The sequence below is a fragment of the Octopus sinensis genome, linkage group LG16 (genome assembly GCF_006345805.1).
Source record: "Octopus sinensis linkage group LG16, ASM634580v1, whole genome shotgun sequence".
In the NCBI taxonomy this organism is placed as follows: Eukaryota; Metazoa; Mollusca; class Cephalopoda; order Octopoda; family Octopodidae; genus Octopus; species Octopus sinensis.
Genome location: NC_043012.1, coordinates 22383444 through 22402875, shown reverse-complemented (window position 1 = coordinate 22402875; position 19432 = coordinate 22383444). Strand labels below are relative to the sequence as shown.

Genomic DNA, 19432 nt, shown 5'->3' with positions numbered 1-19432 from the left:
TCAATCCCACTGCCTGTAAGCAGATCTGGTCGACATAAAACTGAAAGATGTATGTGAGTGGGTAGTGAAGGCACGTGATTTGTGGTTAGGGGATTCGGTTCATGATTATAAGGTTGTGAGTTCAATTCCCAACGGTGTAGTGTTCTTGAGCAAGACACATTGCTCCAGTCTCATTCAGCTGGCAAAAATGAGCTGTACCTGTAATTCAAAAGGGGCCAGCATTATTACATTTTGTGTTAAGTTGAATCTCTTTGAGAACTACGTAAAGGTTATGCATGTCTGTGGAGTACTCAGCCACTTGCACGTTAATTTCATGAGCAGGCTGTTCTGCTGATCAGATCAATTGAAATCTTTGTCATCCTAACCGCTGGAGTGCCTGTGTGCACGTGTGTGTGTGTGTGTGTTTATGTAGCCTTGTCTTGTAACAGTTGTAAATATGCGTTTCTATCATACAAATGGTGTATGATAGAGATATGTTTACATCAAACATTTCCATCATACAAATGGTGTATGATAGAGATATGTTTACATCAAACATTTCCATCATACAAATGGTGTATGATAGAAATATGTTTACATCAAGCATTTCTATCATACAAGTGATGTATGATAGAGATGTTTATATCATATCTGGCCAGGGGAAAATATTTCTTTGGCTGGGAAACAGGTGAGGGTCAACGACAACAAGGGCATCCGAATATAGACATTAAAACAATGATGATGATGCCACTGCTGCTGCTGCTGATGATGATGATGATAAGAATGATGATGACTGAGTCATTTGCCACGACTCAGTTGTATTGTTCACCATAGAATACTGAGTGACTTGCTCAGTCGAATTGGTTTTTAAGCAAATATTGTAAATTTGGATGGATATGTGAATATTTGACCAAAAGTCTTTAGAGAGAAAAGTGGGGTGTGGGAGGGGTTTGAGTATGGTTATGAGTCATAGAATACATATTTGTGTTTTGATAACTGCAAAACACCAAATCACTTTGTCATCTTTGTAAGGTTCGGCTCCACCTTAAAGTCCATTCTTTGTCTATCGCTACATTAATGAATTAAGAACCTTCTGTCAAGGTTTTTTCACATGTATACATTTCTGTGACTGTGAACATGTGCATACATGTATGTATGCATATGCATTTGTGTGTGTATGTGTGTGTTTGTGTGTGTGTGTGTGTACATGTCTGCGAATGTATTCTCCATACTAACATTTAATTTTGCAGCTAAGACTGGAGGTGTTCATCACACTTAATCTATTAGTGTTAATATCATAATCACCACCACCACCATCATCATTATCATCATCATCATTACTATCATTCTCAGCATCATCACCCTTGTAAACAATCCAAATTAAAATAAAAAAGAAGTGATTCAAATTAAAATTGAATTGTACTAACATATCAAAATAATAAAAAGGAAAAAATTTTTTGAAAAAAATTATTTCTTTCCGTCAGATTTTTACTCGTAGTTAAAACTGTCAAAATAAAGTGATAGCTTAAAGGGCTATGGGCTTGACAATTACTATAGGCTTGTCTATAGACACATAACTGTAAATTTTAACCTAATTATTGCCCTGTCTTAAAGACAAATTTATAACACAATACTCTAAAGATTGTCTTTGTATTTTGTCGTGTAATGTTTTTTTTTTGTTTAAGGAAAATAATAAAAAATATCTACAATATATATATACTCACATATATATATACACACACACTCACACATACAGCATACATAATTATATATATGCCGCACATACATATTTTCATGCATATATATATATATATGTGTGTGTGTATATTATATATATATATATATATATGCATGTGTATGTGTGTGTGTATATATATATATAATATATATATATTATATATATACTGTTCTGTTCTGTTTATAATTAATTATATTCAGAGATCATATGCAAGTTTATGTAAGTTATGCAGAACTGCATGATCTAATTAAATTCTAAAGGACAAGGTGGCTTTAAATTATGTAGAACGACGAGGAGATTTAATTAAATTCTAGGGACACAAAGAGCCTTAATTAGATTATACAGGATTAGGATGTCTAATTAAATTCGAAAGGACAAACATGATGGATTTATTAAATTAACTGGAACAAGCAGAGCACCACATAACAGACATATATATATGTATATATATTTATATAATTATATATATAAAAATATATATATATATATATATATATATATACATATATATATATATATATGCATATATATATATATATATACATATATATATTATATATATATATATACATATATATATATATATACATATATATATATATATATACATATATATATATTATATATACATATATATATACATATATATATATATATATATATATACACATACACTTGTATGTATATATATGTGTTTATGTGTTTATGTACATGTGTTTAGGTTCTTAATCAAAAGACTAAAGCAACCAGTTAAACAATAACAAACTTAATACTTTAAATTATCTCAAAAAAATGAAATAAAATATGTTTCCCTCTCGCAAGATCTTCGTGCCAACCATTATATTTCAGTTACAGTGTTGAGTTCTCTAACTTTGCTTTGGTCATATTCTGAAGAATATACAAGCTAATAACCGTTTCCGAAGTAGGCACAAGGACAGAAATTTGGTGCCGGGGGAGTAGTAAGTAATTAGTCAATCAAATTAATCCCAATATCTAACTGGTATTTAATCTTAATTAGCCTGTCAGGATGAAGGACAAAAATTGATGTTGGTATGATTTTAATTCCAAAACAAGCTATTTGTGACTATTAGTACTACTACTAATAACAACAATGATAATAAATCTCTCTGCTACATCGACCCCAGTATGCAGCCGGTACTTATTTTATAAGGTGGCGAGCTGGCAGAAACGTGAGCACGCTGGGCGAAATGCGTAGCCGTATTTCGTCTGTCATTACATTCTGAGTTCCAATTCCGCCGAGGTCAACTTTGCCTTTCATCCTTTCGGGGTCGATAAATTAAGTACCAGTTACGCACTGGGGTCAATATAATCGATTTAATACCTATGTCTGTCCTTGTTTGTCCCCTCTATGTTTAGCCCCTTGTGGGTAATAAAGAAATAGGTACTTATTTTATTTACCCTAGAAGAATGAAAGGCTAAGTCAACCTTGTAGCAACTGGAATGTAAAAATGAACAAAATGGTGCTAAAGATTTTGCCCAGTGAACTGCCAATTCTGCCAGCTTACCTGGAGAAATGCCATTAAGCAGGTGTGGCTGTGTGGTAAGTAGCTTGCGTACCAACCACATGGTTCCAGTTTCAGTTCCACAGTGTGGCACCTTGGGCAAGTGTCTTCTACTAAAGCCTCTATGCAGGAGTGGGTGTGTGGTAAGTAGCTTGTTTACCAACCACATGGTTCCGGGTTCAGTCCCACTGCGTGGCATCTTGGGCATGTCTTCTACTATAGCCTTGGGCCGACCAAAGCCTTGTGAGTGGATTTGGTAGGCGGAAACTGAAAGAAGCCCGTCGTATATATGTATATATATATATGTGTATGTGTGTGTTTGTGTGTCTGTGTTTGTCCCCCTAGCATTGCTTGACAACCGATGCTGGTGTGTTTATGTCCCCGTTACTTAGCAGTTCGGCAAAACAGACCAATAGAATAAGTACTGGGCTTACAAAGAATAAGTCCCGAGGTCGAGTTGCTCGATTAAAGGTGTTGCTCCAGCATGGCCGCAGTCAAATGACTGAAACAAGTAAAAGAGTAAAGAGTATATATATATATGTGTGTGTATATATATATATATTTTTTTTAAATAGGATAAAATCTTCATAAGAAATTATCAAGTAGTTAGCATGAAAAAACCTCATAAGAGAAAAAATCTGTAAATTTTTTCAACTTGAAAATATTTAATTATATTATATAGAGGGCACCATTACACATAGATGCTGCACGCTAGGAGGGACTTTTAAAGTCATATATATTTCTTATTCTTTTTACTCATTTCAGCCATGCAGCTATGGTCATGCTGGAGCATCACCATGGCCTTGTTGATATCCTCAATCTGGGGTGTTTCACATCCCCACTCCTAAATGTACCTTTGTCCCAGTTGTTGGCCCATTTGATGTGTAAGGGAGTTTGATTCTGCTACCCTCGTCTGCACCTCATGCCAGGCTGTTGGTTCATCTGGTATTGTGGGAGAGGAGGATGTCTGGTTTCTTTTTGAGGACATCTGCTTCCACCTTATGCAGATTTCTCAATTTTAATATATATGTTGGTATATGTGTACACATGTGTGTGTAGGTTTGTGTTTCCTTGTCTTGGTCTCATGTGGTAGATGCAAATGACCGTCACTGTCATACAAGAAGTGTCGTTCATTTCCAATATATTGCAAAAACATGTCTGGTCACGAGGAAATATTATTTTGCCTGGAATCAAGTGAGGGTTGGCAACAGGAAAAGCACCCTGCTGTAGAAAATTTACCTTAATAAACTCAGTGTAACCCATGCAAGCATGAAAAAGTGAACATTATAATAATAATAATGGTGACTCGATGTGATATGCAGTGAAATTTTGCTGCTATTTCTAGCAGATGCAACTGATTACTTATTGATTCGCCCACAGGTTTGTTCTGTTAGATATTTTTTCATAGATTAGTAATCTCTGGGGTTGAATCTTGAAACACTATCCTTGTGTTTTTTTTTAAAACTTAAGTCCACATTGAATTATAAGTGAGATTCCTCTTGTTTCTCATTTGATGTATCACAGAGAAAATGGGGAGGAAAAAATTAAAAGACACATTAAGATTTGTCACAAAATCGCAATGCCACGAGACATGAATTTCTGTCACATCTCAAGCCAATCTCTACAGAGCGGTCAAAATTCAGGCTATTTATAAAGTGACTTCAGGAATGGTCTGTACACTTTTTTTGGCATGTAAATCAAACAGATTTTGACAGTAGTTCTTTGATGTTTGATGATATTTCATCACAAGTGTAATGAGATACCATTGGCAGGAATAAATGCCTCCATATGTGCTTCATTACATGCAGTTATTTTCTTCTCAAATATAGAAACAGCTAGATAGACAACATTCTATTTGTACAGTAAGTTGTGGGTTCAATTCCTGAGAGAGTTAATTGTTTCAATTTTTTTTTATAATAATCTTCATAATTCTCTTCACATTTTATAATCTCTCTATCCCCCTCCTCCCTCGCTATCTCTCCTCCTGTCTCCTACCCTCCTCTCTCTCCCCTCACTCACCCCTCATTCAGTGTCCCTCCTCTTCTCTCTCTCTCTTTTCTTCCACACTTTTCTCTCTTTCCCCCTCTTCCTCTCTCTTTCTTCCCCTTTCTCTCTGTTGGTTGCTTGTCAATCTATAAACAAGCACACAAACATACACACCTCTCTGTCTGTCTGTCTGTCTCTCTCTCTTTACCTCTCTGCCTGTCTGTCTGTCTCTCTCTCTCTTTACCTCTCTGTCTGTCTGTCTCTCTCTCTTTACCTCCCTCTCTGTCTCTGTCTCTCTCTCTCTCTCTCTCTCTCTCTCTCTTTACCTCTCTGTCTCTCTCTGTCTGTCTCTCTCTCTCTCTCTCTTTACCTCTCGCCTGTCTGTCTCTCTCTCTCTCTCTCTTCTCCTCTCTGTCTGTCCTCTCTCTCTCTTTACCTCCTCTCTGCTCTGTCCCTCTCTCTCTCCTCTCTCTCTCTTAACCTCTCTCCTCTCGTCCTCATCCCCTCTTTTACCTCTCTGTCTGTCTGTCTCTCTCTCTTTACCTCCCTCTCTGTCTCTGTCTCTCTCTCTCTCTCTCTCTCTCTCTCTCTCTCTCTCTCTCTCTCACACACACACACAAACACACACACATTTACAGTCTTCCCATTTCTGCCCACCAAATGTGCTCAAAAGGCTTTGGTCAACCAGGGATGACACTGTAGGAAAAGACACTTGTCCAAGATGATACACATTGGAACTGAACCCAAAACCACATGGCTGCTTAACAAACATCTTAACCACACAGCCACACCTGTGCTTATATACACATACATACATACATACATACATACACACATACACACATACATACTACATACATACAATACATACATACATACATACATATATATATATATACACACACACACCACAGCCACAATCTTTATATTGCATTGTTTCATATCTACACATCACCAATGTCAGAGGAATATTCCACATCAATCCCCCCCTCCTCTTCCTGCTGTTATATAAGTGTTGAAGCATTTCCATTATAAAATATACAATAACTGGCTACTTGTGTGTATATATATACACATGCATATATGTGTGTATGTATATATGTATGTGTGTGTATATATATATATGTATGTATATATATGCATGTGTTGTAAGTAATATATATATTATATATATATATATATAATATATATATATATATATATATATATATATATATATATAACACACGCATATATATTTACATATATATTTACATATATATATATATACAAATATGCACAAACATATGTATATATAAACATAAATGCATTTGTGTGTATATATATATAAATATATATATATATATATACACACACACACATATATGAAATAAACTTTAAAAAAAACTCAAGAAGAACAACAACTATGATTCTTAAATCAGATAACTGATCAATAGATCAATAATTCTTTATTGATAACTTGACACATTCCAAAAAGAAAATAACAAGAAAAAAAAAATGCGGTAGAGAAATCATGAACATGGAAATATCAAGTCTTTAAATTGCCGAATAACACCTTTCGGTTAAACTAATTTTTAATCAGTTTAAATATAGTTCTTCTTTTATTTTTTAAAATATTTTTTTGTGTTGTTGTTTAGTTTCTTTTGTTTAATTATTCAATTATCAGTAGAAAAAGGATCAATGGCAATAATTCTTAAAGATATGGTCTCTGAAATTCCATAAGCTATTGATTTGGCAACTTTACCTCCCCATAGCATGATGCCTGCTTCTGGAATTATTACATGGAAATATTTCTATTTCTCTCATATCAGAACTTGTAAATCTCGTTTTGAAGCTAGAAATGATGTGGGGAAGTAGAACTGGTAAATAAGAACTCATTAATCCACCATTGGTGTTGCTCATACTTCATGTTTTTTTTATATATATATATATATATCTTGTTTTCTTAATTTCTTTTCATCCTCTCTTTTTCTCCCCCCCCCCGCTTTCTTCTGCATATTCATCTGATGACATTGTTGTTGCTAAAGTTAAACCCCAGGTCTACTTATTATGGAAAGTGTTTCACCCATGATGATCATCCTATTTATATACATATGTGTCTATGTGTGTATTGTTGCTATTATGTTATATTAGGCGCAGGAGTGGCTGTGTGGTAAGTAGCTTGCTAACCAACCACATGGTTCCACTGCATGGCATCTTGGGCAAGTGTCTTCTGTTATAGCCCCGGGCCGACCAATGCCTTGTGAGTGGATTTGGTAGACGGAAACTGAAAGAAGCCTGTCGTATATATGTACATATGTATATATATATATATGTATGTGTGTGTGTGTTTGTGTGTCTGTGTTTGTCCCCCTAGCATTGCTTGACAACCGATGCTGGTGTGTTTACGTCCCCGTCACTTAGCGGTTCAGCAAAAGAGACCGATAGAATAAGTACTGGGCTTACAAAGAATAAGTCCCGGGGTCGATTTGCTCGATTAAAGGCGGTGCTCCAGCATGGCTGCAGTCAAATGACTGAAACAAGTAAAAGAGTAAAGAGTATGTTAAACTGTCGTATGTCCAAATTTGGCCAAATGCATTCTTTTTCAATATTTAATTTTGTTTGCAATAGTGGGTACTTTTGGTAAAACTATCGTATCTCCAGCTGCTTCAGATGCCAAGATATAAAAATTGACAAAGTGTAGTACAACGGTTCAGCATTTTTCAAAAGTGTAGTAAGTCCCATATAGGACAGTTTTGTAAAAATATTTTCGACTCAAGATGTCATCCATGCATGGAATTACCATTTTATGCCCCAACAAAGTATTATTGTTAAGGTGAAACTGTTGCTAATGTAAAAGCAAATGGAATGGTGAAACTATTTTTTCGTTTTCTTGAAAAGCAATGTTTTGGACTTACGACACTTTTGCATAACAGCAACGATACACACAAACACACATATATATATTCCCTCTTTCCAAAATAATTGTAGTTTGTTGTTGTTGTCATCGTCATCATCAGCTTCATCACCACCATCATCCTCACTTTTATCACCGTCATCAGTACCATGATCATCATCATCATCACCACCACTACTACCACCAATATCACCATCATCATCATCACCACCACCAGCATCATCAACATCTATCAATCTCCGTCAATAACAACATAAACTCTTTGATGTTTGGTGCCTCTTTGAGTTTTATTCTTTTATATTATTCCATCCAAAACAGGTTACATCGCTATAATGGTAGTCTAAGGGGAGATTTGAACTCAGTTCTCATAGTATCAAAACAAATATCACCCTAAGATATTCCATTCAATGTTCTAACCATTCCACCAATTCATCTTCTTCGACTGAAAAAAACAGAAAAAGAATGGTAAAAATTGACTTCTGAGGGATTTGAAGATTATGAGGATTATGGTGGAGATGATGATGGGGGTGGGAGGTGGATGATAATGTGATGATGGTGATAGAAATGATGATGATGTCTGTTTATCAATCCATCTATCTATCTATCTACCTGCTGGAGTGCCTGCTATCCATCTATCTATCAATCCATCCCTCTATCCATCCATCTATCTATCCATCTGTCTATCAAACCATCCCTCTATCCATCCATCTATCTATCTATCTATCTATCTATCTATCTATCTATCTATCTATCTATCTATCAATCCATCTATTTATCCATCTATCTATCTGTCTATCTGTCTATCAATCAATCTATCTATCTATTTTTTTGTCTATCAATCCATCTATTTATCCATCTATCTATCTGTCTGTCTGTCTGTCTGTCTGTCTGTCTGTCTGTCAATCCATCCATCCATCTATCTATGTATCTATCTATCTGCCTATCAATCCATCTATCTATCCATAAAGCTATCTGTCTATCTATCTATCAATCCATCTTTCTATCAATCTGTCTGTCTTTCTATCACTTCAATGTTTCATTTAAAGAATTAACTTTCTTTTCTTAGAGCTGGGGGTAGGTTCTTATGAAGAATTTCAAATGGTAACAAAACAGGGAAAAGAATTGGGTAAAGAAAGAAATATTCTTGAAACATTATTGCTGAGGTTGTTGTTGTGGTGGTGGCAGTTGTTATTGTTATTCATTTTCTTACATATGGTGGCAGTGGTGGTGGTCATGGTGGAGTGTGTGCAAAAGCCAGTTTTAGTTGTGTGATGTTCATCTGTAAAGGTGTGTATATGTGTGAAATGTATGTATGTATGTATGCATGTGTGTGTGTAGAATTCTGTCTATGTGTGTGTATCTTTGCACACATGTGAATATGCGTTTGTTTGTGTATATATGTATTCACACACACATATATATATATATGTGTGTGTATATTATGAATAGGTGCAGGCATGGCTGTGTGGTAAGAAGCTTGCTTCCCAACCCCATGGTTCTAGGTTCAGTTCAACTCTGTGGCAACTTGTGCAAGTGCCGCTATTTTTGCCTCAGGCTGACCAAAGTCTTGTGAGTGGATTTGGCAGACGGAAACTGAAAGGAGTCTGTTGCATATATATATATATGTGTGTATATACTTATGTGTATGCCTTTGTATCTGTGTTTGTGCCCCCACCTCTATCGCTTGACAACCAGTGTTGGTGCGTTTACATGCCTGTAACTTAACAATCCAGCAAAAGAGACCAATAGAATAAGTACAAAGAATAAGTCCTGTGGTCAATTTCTTTGACTAAAAAGTGGTGCTCCAGCATGGCACCAGTTAAATGACTAAAACAAGTAAAAGAATAGGTGTACACCTCTGCATGTGTATGTATATATATATATAATATATATATATATATATCATCATCATCATCATCATTTAGCGTCCGTTTTCCATGCTAGCATGGGTTGGACGGTTCAACTGGGGTCTGTGAAGCTGGAAGGCTTCATCAGGCCCAGTCAGATCTGGCAGTGTTTCTACGTCTGGATGCCCTTCCTATCGCCAACCACTCCATATATATATGTATGTATGTATGTATATATATATGTATGTATATATATATATATATAATATATATATATATATATATATATTTATGTATGTATATGTATGTATGTATATATATGTATGTGTGTGTGTATCCAGAGAGAAAGATATTAATATTTAGCAGAAGCAACAGAGTGACTCAAGGGCCGAGAGTTTGTTCGTTGGCATTTATCAACTACCTGTATGCATGTGTGTGTGTATATACACACACACTATATGTATATGTATTTTGCGAATATGAGTGTGTATATACTAGCATACATTTTCCTGAATCTTGATATCTTTCTGCTTGTGTGTTTATATTTGTGTGTTTGTGTATGCATGTGTATATGTGTGAATGCCTTTGCATAGATATGTGTGCAACTGTGTATGCATATATGTTGGTGTGTATGTATATATATATATATATATATGTATGTATGTATGTATGTATGTATGTATGCATAAGCTGTATACTCGTGTATACATATTCATGGATCTATATGCTTTCCTGGTTGTGTATGTATGTGTATACTTGTGTCTATGTGCGTGTGTGTGTGTGTCTCTGTGTGTAATTTACTCTATCACATGAAAAGAAACAATGATTTAGCAGAGAATAGCCTTAAGTCATTTGTTTTTGAAATGCTCCTCGCTTGGACACTTAAACATGGTAGCATCTCTTTCTCTTTCTTCCTCATGTCCTTCTTCTTCTTCTTTTTCTTCTTCTTCTTCTTCTCTCTTGCACGTTTCTTCTTATTCTTTTCATTGCTGTCTTTTAAAATCTTATCTCATAATTCCAATTACTGATAGATAAATGTCTACTACTAACCTATTCAATGTGCGTCAAGTGGGCCAAAGAATGGCCTTGACATTTTCATGCAGTGTGTGCCAAGTGGCTGGTGAATTGTCATTGTAAAAATATAAATACCCAGCAAAGACAAGGCAGGTACATGCAGGATGAAGTATATGTTATTATTTTTATTGGTGAAGTGGACATAGAAAATTCACCAAGTCCTTACTTCTGACATGTGCTTAATTCAGGTAGCATTATGTCAGATCGTCAATTAAAAATGCCTTGGGCCTTTTGTCTTGCTTTTTTAAAATTTTCTCTTGTCTGTTGTGGATGTTTGATTTTCTTTAATTATTATTGTTGTTGTTGTTGTTACTTTCTTTGTGTTTTGTAGTTGTTGTTGTTGGTTTATTAACTTTTAATTTTTTTTTGACTATTTTGAAAAATTCTAGAATCTTCAGGTCTTGTTTCAAAGTAGTAAGCTTGTCATGGTATAGCATAAACATGAAAAAGTAATACATACACACACACAAATACATGTATATAAACATACATATATATACATGTATATTTATGTATATACATAAATAGATATGTGTGTGTGTCTGCATATATATATATATATATACATAAATACATAAATACATACACACACACACACACATATATATACTTATATATATATATACACACACACACATATATGTATATATATATTAAAAACCCGCACACAAACCGACAAGAAAAACACACCTATAAACCAGACACTTAAGTAGGCAGTTGAAGAGGAGTTTCTTACACAACAATGGAGTCTGTGGTGAAAGACCCTTTGTTACAAATAACACAACCAGCATGGAACCTGAATCACCAGCGTTTAAAGAAGATTTTGTGTGGTTTTTCCTCGTAGTTTTTTGTTAGCGTTTCTGTTTTCAACTATCAATGGGTTTTAAGAAAGTGAAAATTATGGACAAGTGGAATGCTTCCCTTGTTGAGCTGGTTTCTTGATGAAAAGACAATGGTACTTATTGCAGATTTGTGTTTGTTTGTGTATGTGCTTATGTTTTTGTGTGTGTGTGTGTGTGTGTGTGAAGAATTGTAGACGGATGTGATGAGCAAATGTCTCTGTAAAGACTATGTTTTTGGGGTATTTTCATGTTTTTGTTGTGTTTCTCAGTGTATGAACATATATGTATTCTCAGTTTTTTTTTGTATTACATACATCATAAGCATTCACATACATGTGTCTATATCTATGCGTTTATCTATATGTATATACATAAATATTTTATATATATAAACATACATACACACATACATGTGTATATATATATATATATATACACATAACTATACAGATTATATATAGATAGATATATAGATATAGGTGTGTGTAATTCCGTGTGTATGCATGCTCATTTAAGGACTTACCTGTATGTATATATTAATGATTAGTGAGTGTACATCGCTATTTTTCTTACGCATTTCCATTCATTTTAGATCCTTCTCCTTTCTCCTTTGTCCGTTGGCTTTTCATTACATATTGACATTCATAATCATAATATAACAATCCACACTGCACTCTCTCCCTCTCTCTAGTTTACAGGAAACCTCTTTGAAACTAAACTTTGATAAATGAATTTATTAAAAACAGAAAAGAACATTTTTTTTCTCTTTTCCACTACAATTTTACTTGTAAACTTTTTTTATTGATCTGTAAAACATTCAGTAAACGTATTTCAAATGTGTATTTCACTTTTATTCCATTTAAATAAAACATACATAAATATATATGTGTATGTATATATAGAGAGGAAAGAGGCTGGTGGTATGTTCTGCTGGATGCGTAATGTAAGTGCAACAGAGTGCAAAGTGCGCTGAGAGAAAAGTTAGGCATAAGAGGAATTAGATGCAGAGTGCAAGACAGGTAACTGTGCTGGTTTGGTCATGTAATGAGGATGGATATGGACAGCTGCATAAAGAAGTGCCAGTCACTCAGAGTGGATGGAACTTGTGGAAGAGGGAGACCCAGGAAGACATGGAATAAAATATTGAAGGACAACCTCAGGATACTGAACCTTATGGAGGAGATGACAAAGGACCAAAATACCTGATGCCTTGCTGCCCTCAAGAAGACCCATCCTCCAGAAATGTTAATGCCACTGCTGCTGTTGCTGTTGCTGTTGAGCGAACGGTCTTCGTCCCAGAGCTCACAAGATGGGAGAAGTCCAAAACGTGGTCCTTTGCTATTCGTAAGACCCGCAGAAGAGAAAGCAGGTCAACCCCTAACACTGAGAGCATCGACGGATGGATGAATGTGCATCCAGGCTCAGCGGATGTGTAGGAAGTCGGGGACAAGAAACAGGAAGAAAGAGTGAGAGAAAGTTGGAGCGAAAGAGTACAACAGGGGTCGCCACTACCCCCTGCCGGAGCTTCGTGGAGCTTTAGGTGTTTTCGCTCAATAAACACACACAATGCCTAGTCTGGGAATCGAAACCGCGATCTTCCGACCACAAGTCTGCTGCCCTAACCATTGGGCCATTACGCCTCCACTTGCCACTGCTGCTGATGAAGGGGACAACCTGCAAGAGTCTTGTGCCAGTGCCCCATAGCAGCACTCATGGAGGTGAATCCACTCTAAAACATTGCTATTGAGAGAAACAGTGACTATGTTGAGAAGTAGGGATGTGATCCACAGAGGACCAGCTTTATTTTGATGTATGATACATGTTCCTGTGTTGGTAATTATACCTATCCTAAACAAAATAGTATTACACACCTTCGTATATATATATGTATGTATGTATGTATGTATATGTATAAGTATATATATATATAATAAAGGTACCATCGCAAGCCATAGGCTTTTAAAGCCAGTTTCCTAGATTCTTTGGCATATATATTCCCCCAATGGAGGAGATGCCAGTCTGTTGGAGGATGTAAGTTGGTGTGTCTCCCTCCTATGATAGTTGTAAATGAATGCCATTGTCATACAAGCAATGATTCCAATCTTTTGTTTCCAATCTTCCATGAAAACATGTTTGGCTAAGGTGAAATACTACCTTACTGTGAAACAGGTGAGGGTTGGTTACCAGGAAGGTCATCTGGGTGTAGAAAACCTGCTTCAATGAACTCTGTCAGATTTATGCAAGCATGGAAAGTGGATGTTATTACAATTATGATGATATACCAGTCTTAAATTTTGGCACAAAGCCAGAATTTTCAGGGGAGGTGTTAAGTCGATTACATTAACCCCAGTGCTCAGCTGGTACTTATTTTATGGACTTTGACTGTATATCATACTCAAAGCATACATACATACATACTTACATACATATATATATACATACACACACATATATATATATATACTAGCAGTATCGCCCGGCGTTGCACAGGTCTGTAAGGGAAATAACTATATAAGCATATTTAGAGATGTAAAGTATAATAGCCATCTCAATATGGCTAACCACAAAGGGGGGGGGTGTTACTGTAGCTTTTTACGTTCTGAGATTTAATAATAAATTTTTAGAGAGTTACTTCCCTTATATATGCCAAAAATGCATTAAAAATAGGAAAAATTGATGGTAATTTTTTTTTTAAATCGTAGACTCATCGTAGACGCGTGCTAATACCCAGAAGGGCTCGATATGAATCACGACTATAAGATACCCGATTTTGGTTAAACTGCACTGCAAAATGTGGGAGTAGTTAGGAATCTAAATCGTAGGAGACAGACAGCACACAACCTTACTTTTATGTATAAAGATATACACACGCACATACACACACACACATATATACACGACTGAAAGTCAAATATACTATTCATCTCAAGAGATCTTCTCTTATAGATTCATCGTTTAATGTCCATTTTCTATGCTGGCATGGGTTGGACAGTATGACTGCAGCTGGTATGGTCAGGGTCCACACAAGGATGCCCTTCCTAATGCCAACCACTTTATAGAGTGCAATGAGTGCTTTTTATATGACACCAGATCAGCTGATATATTTCTGTCTTTTTTTTAACGCTATACATTAAAAAGAGATGCTTTCTTGATATAAATACTGCAGTTTAGAAGGCTTTCAACTGTATATATTCTTTTAATGTGACATATTGGTTGCTAGCTTGAACTAATATTACTGTCATTGCTAGTAACGAATACACACACACACACACACACACACTCAATGTTTTCTGTTTGAAATGGATTTAATCTTATTGTTGAAAAGTGAAGAAGTTGACTGTTAACTTTGAAAATTGTTATTTCGTGTGACATAAATTCAGTATTAGATTAGTAATCTAAGAAAATAAAGTTTGACTTCAACCAACAACTTTCTATTTTATCACTTAGATTAATGAAATCAGTGGTTTTTGCTTGTGTCTGTGTGTGCGTGTGTGATTGAGTGCATGCTTATCCACTCCATATTAAACTATACAATCTACCTTACTCCTGAAATTCTGAAGACAACTACAAGTCTGGCGAAAATTTTTGATCTTACTTGGTTGTCATGAGATAAATTTGTTTTTTTGTTTTTTTTGCTTTTTTGCTTTTTTTGTCTGCTTGGCTCTCCATTGTCAAATGTCTGGAAAAAAGGTAAAATTTATTCTAATTTCAAGAATGATTGACAAAAGTTGTGTAGGAAAAAATAGAGCTACAAATAACACAATAAAACACTGCAATAAAAATATTTCGGAGATGTACTCGCATAGCAAGTAACTTGATCTGAGATCGTGTGCTGAAACGAAAACCATTGCAGCATGGAAGGTGTTTGTAAGCCATTTAAGAAACACACAAAAGCCGTTCGATTCACTTCAACATTTAAGTTTAATTTGTCAAAATATTTTTGTCGCTAAAATCCGCGACCTGTTCACTGACAAAATTGAGATCCAGCACGGATTTTTGTCAGTGAACAGGTCGCGGTCTTAAAGTGGCAAAAATATTTTGGCAAATTAAACTTAAATGTTGAAGTGAATCGAACGGCTTTTGTGTGTTTCTTAAATGGCTTACAAACACCTTCCACGCTGCAATAAAAATATTATTTTGTGTTAATTCAAATAACATTGGAAAAAGAAACTCCGTCAGTTACAACAACGAGGGTTCCAATTGATCCTATCTACTGAACAGTCTACTCGTGAAATTAACATATAAGTGGCTGAGCACTCCACAGACATGCATAAACTTAATGCAGTTCTTAAAGAGATTCAACTTGACACACAATGTGACAAGGCTGGCCCTTTGAATCACAGGTATAACTCATTTTTTCTAGCTGACTGAATTGGGGCCACGTGAAATAAAGTGCCTTGCTCAAGAACACAATATGCCACCAGGAATCAATCTCATGACTTTGTGATCATGAGACAAATACCCTGACCACTAAGCCATGTGCCTTCTCTAAATAACATTGGGAAGAATTAAAATAAATGAAATAATGAATTAATGAGTTTATCTAACAACCCAATATTTTCTCAACATAAAAACATTGTCATTCATGTCAGAGTATAAATTTCTGTAATGAGAAAGTTCCTCTCTAAGATGCAAACTTTGGTAAGGAAGACCTAGCCATGCCGCCAATGTTGATCAGACAAAAGACAACGGTTGCAATAGCTTGACACCATTGTCCTTGTAGTGTTTGCCATCAGAATTCAAAGAGCTGGAACTATTACTGTGAGGCATTCTGTCTGATGTAATGATTCTGTCAAACCATCATCCTCAATTGATCATTTTTCTTATCACACCCTCCCCACAAACACTGCAAAAAAATTTTTAAAAAGGATGAAAAGTAAAGTTGGATTTGACAGAATTTGAACTCAGTGATTTGAGAATCAGAACAATTAAAACAAGACAGTCTAACCAATGCTCTATCATCCCTGCCAACCAGCCACATTATTTTCACAATCTATTCACGATTATACTTTCTATTGTTATTCTAAGTCTCTTCCTTCATATACGACACATCCTTATATATTCCACTCTTATATTATACCATAACTATACAATCCATTCCTATTCTTTCCATTCCTATACTCTTCACCATTCCTATACTTTCCCACTCCTTTACTAACCAGTCTTATAGACTCTCTTCTCTGTACAACCCATAGCTATTTAAACTCCTTCTGTGGTCTGATGTTTGTGAAAACAAAGATCCATTATTGATTGATTTCTTAAATGTTTGACTTTTTTTTTTTTATATTTCTGTTCAAATTTTAGATAAAAGAATTGGAAGTCAGTTCTCTGTCAAAGGAAGTTCTTCAGATTCAGAAAACTCTCTCTGAAGACTGGGATTTCTTTAAAGGTATATTTGTTATGCTTTTAGTTGTTACCGTTGTTGTTGTTGTTGTTGTTGTAGTAGAATGCGCATTGTTATACTGTGGCTGCTCCAATTGTTATGGCATCATAATAAAACGGTCAGCTTGTGATTGGAGATTGCTATTCCTTTTGATAACTAAAACCTCACTTTCTCAGCCTTGGAACAGAACAATTGTTAGTTTATCCTGGATTTCAAGAATCCTTGTTTTGATACTGCTTTAGAACAATATACTGACAGCAAGAACTGTTTGTGTTGAGGAACAGAACCATAATCCTCTGATTTATTCCCCATTCTTCTGTTTTATCAACATCAAATATATATTCTGTGCTGATGACTATGGTTAATTTGGGAAAAATTGGTGCTGCTAAATTAAATGAAGCCTTTTAGAGAAATCATCAAAGTATTTATAAAGTGTCTTTGTGTTTATCATCATATTCCAAAATACAACAGCTTTGGTTTCTTCTCTTCTCTTTAAGGGTAATATCAATGGGATTGTTTCCTTTTTTTTTTTTTTTTACCAGTTTGTACTTAAGCTCTGAGGAATTTCAATTCAGCTCATCATTGCATTGAGGTGTTATATAAATTCTTAGAAACAATATTTTTATATTTAAGAGCCACTTTGGATGGTGGAACCACCGAGAATATCCCTAAACCCTACATCTGTGGGTTCTTTTTTTTTAATTCCTCAGATAACCAAAATAAGGTTTTAGGGTAGAAAAAAACAGAAAGAAATACATTATTTCTACATAATAAATTGTACCATTGTAATTCTCAACCACATGAAATAACATATTTTTATGAGTTCTGATTTTTTTTTTTTTTCTATTTTTTTCCTGATATCTTCAATGGATGCAGAGTCTCTTGATGTTCCGTGTTGGACTAAAGCCTTAGCAAAAAGCCGAGTTGATAATACGCTTGATTACCTGAAGCGGAAAGAGCAGCAGATGAAAAAGAAACAGCAACCAAAGCCAAGCCAATCAGAGGGGAAACTGTCTGAAGACTCTGCAAAGGAACCATCAGCTAAAGTAGCCAAAATGGAATAAGCAACAGAGTTCTTAGATATTACCAGTATGTTTGGTACAGGTGAAAGAGCTTTTGGTCACACAGAGAACTTTCATGTCTAATCATGCATTTATTTTCCACTTTTATTTTGTACTTTTTCTATCTTTAGTTTCAATCCAAACATAACAAGGAATAACTATGTTTGGCCCTTTTTCTTTTTCCTTATTTTCCATTTAACTTTGCTCTGATTCCCATTTCCTGTTCAACATTTTATTGTATTTGACTAATAAAAGTTGGGTTCTGATTCTGTCTTATAATCTTTTGTTTTTTGTTAATAATCATAAATTGCAACAGTGAGAATAAGTTTCTGGTTAATTGTATTATTTATTGTTCAGCCCTTTTTGTAATGGAATCACCGAAATGCAAAAAGAATTTATCTTTTGGGGTTTTTTTCCAATCATTTAAGATGAAGATGTGGGATGAATGAAAAACTTTCTATGTATAAGGTGTATGCATGTATATATATATATATATATATGAATATAGATAGATATGCATGTATGTAAATGTATATAAGTCAGTGAGTGTGTGTGTGTATTTACCTACATACACTCACACACACTATATATATATATATATATATACATACATATATATATATACACACACATACACACACATGTGTGTAGGCTTTTGTAGTTGAGAAGTTTGTACTGCAACCATATAGTTTCAAGTTCAGTCCCACTGTGTGGCACCTTGGGCAAATGTCTTCTTCTATAGCCCCAGGCCAACCAAGGATTTGTGAGTGGATTTGGTAGAGGGATACTGGAAGATGCCCATTGTATGTATGTATATGTATATATTGACATGTATGTATGTATATACATATGTATATATATATGTGTATATATATATATGCATGTATATAAATATAGATATATATACATATGTATATGTATATAAATATATATTGTGTGTATATATATATATATGTATGTGTATGTATATATATGTATGTATGTATATGTATGTATGTGTGTATATATATATATATAAGTATGTGTATGTATATATATATATGTATGTATGTGTATGTATATATATGTATGTATGTATATGTATGTATATATATATATATGTG

General features: G+C 34.7%; 1 protein-coding gene across 1 annotated transcript in view; it reads left to right on the top strand.

Annotated features, from left to right (window-relative positions):
- Positions 1-18603, top strand: part of LOC115220532 (tRNA (guanine-N(7)-)-methyltransferase non-catalytic subunit wdr4) — an 828070-nt gene extending 809467 nt beyond the window's left edge. The window contains exons 7-8 of the mRNA XM_036509937.1: positions 17190-17274; positions 18145-18603. Of these exons, the coding sequence (XP_036365830.1) occupies positions 17190-17274; positions 18145-18332 (273 nt within the window). The 3' untranslated portion in view covers positions 18333-18603. The remainder of the gene's footprint in view (positions 1-17189; positions 17275-18144) is intronic.
- Positions 18604-19432: the final 829 nt, after the last annotated feature.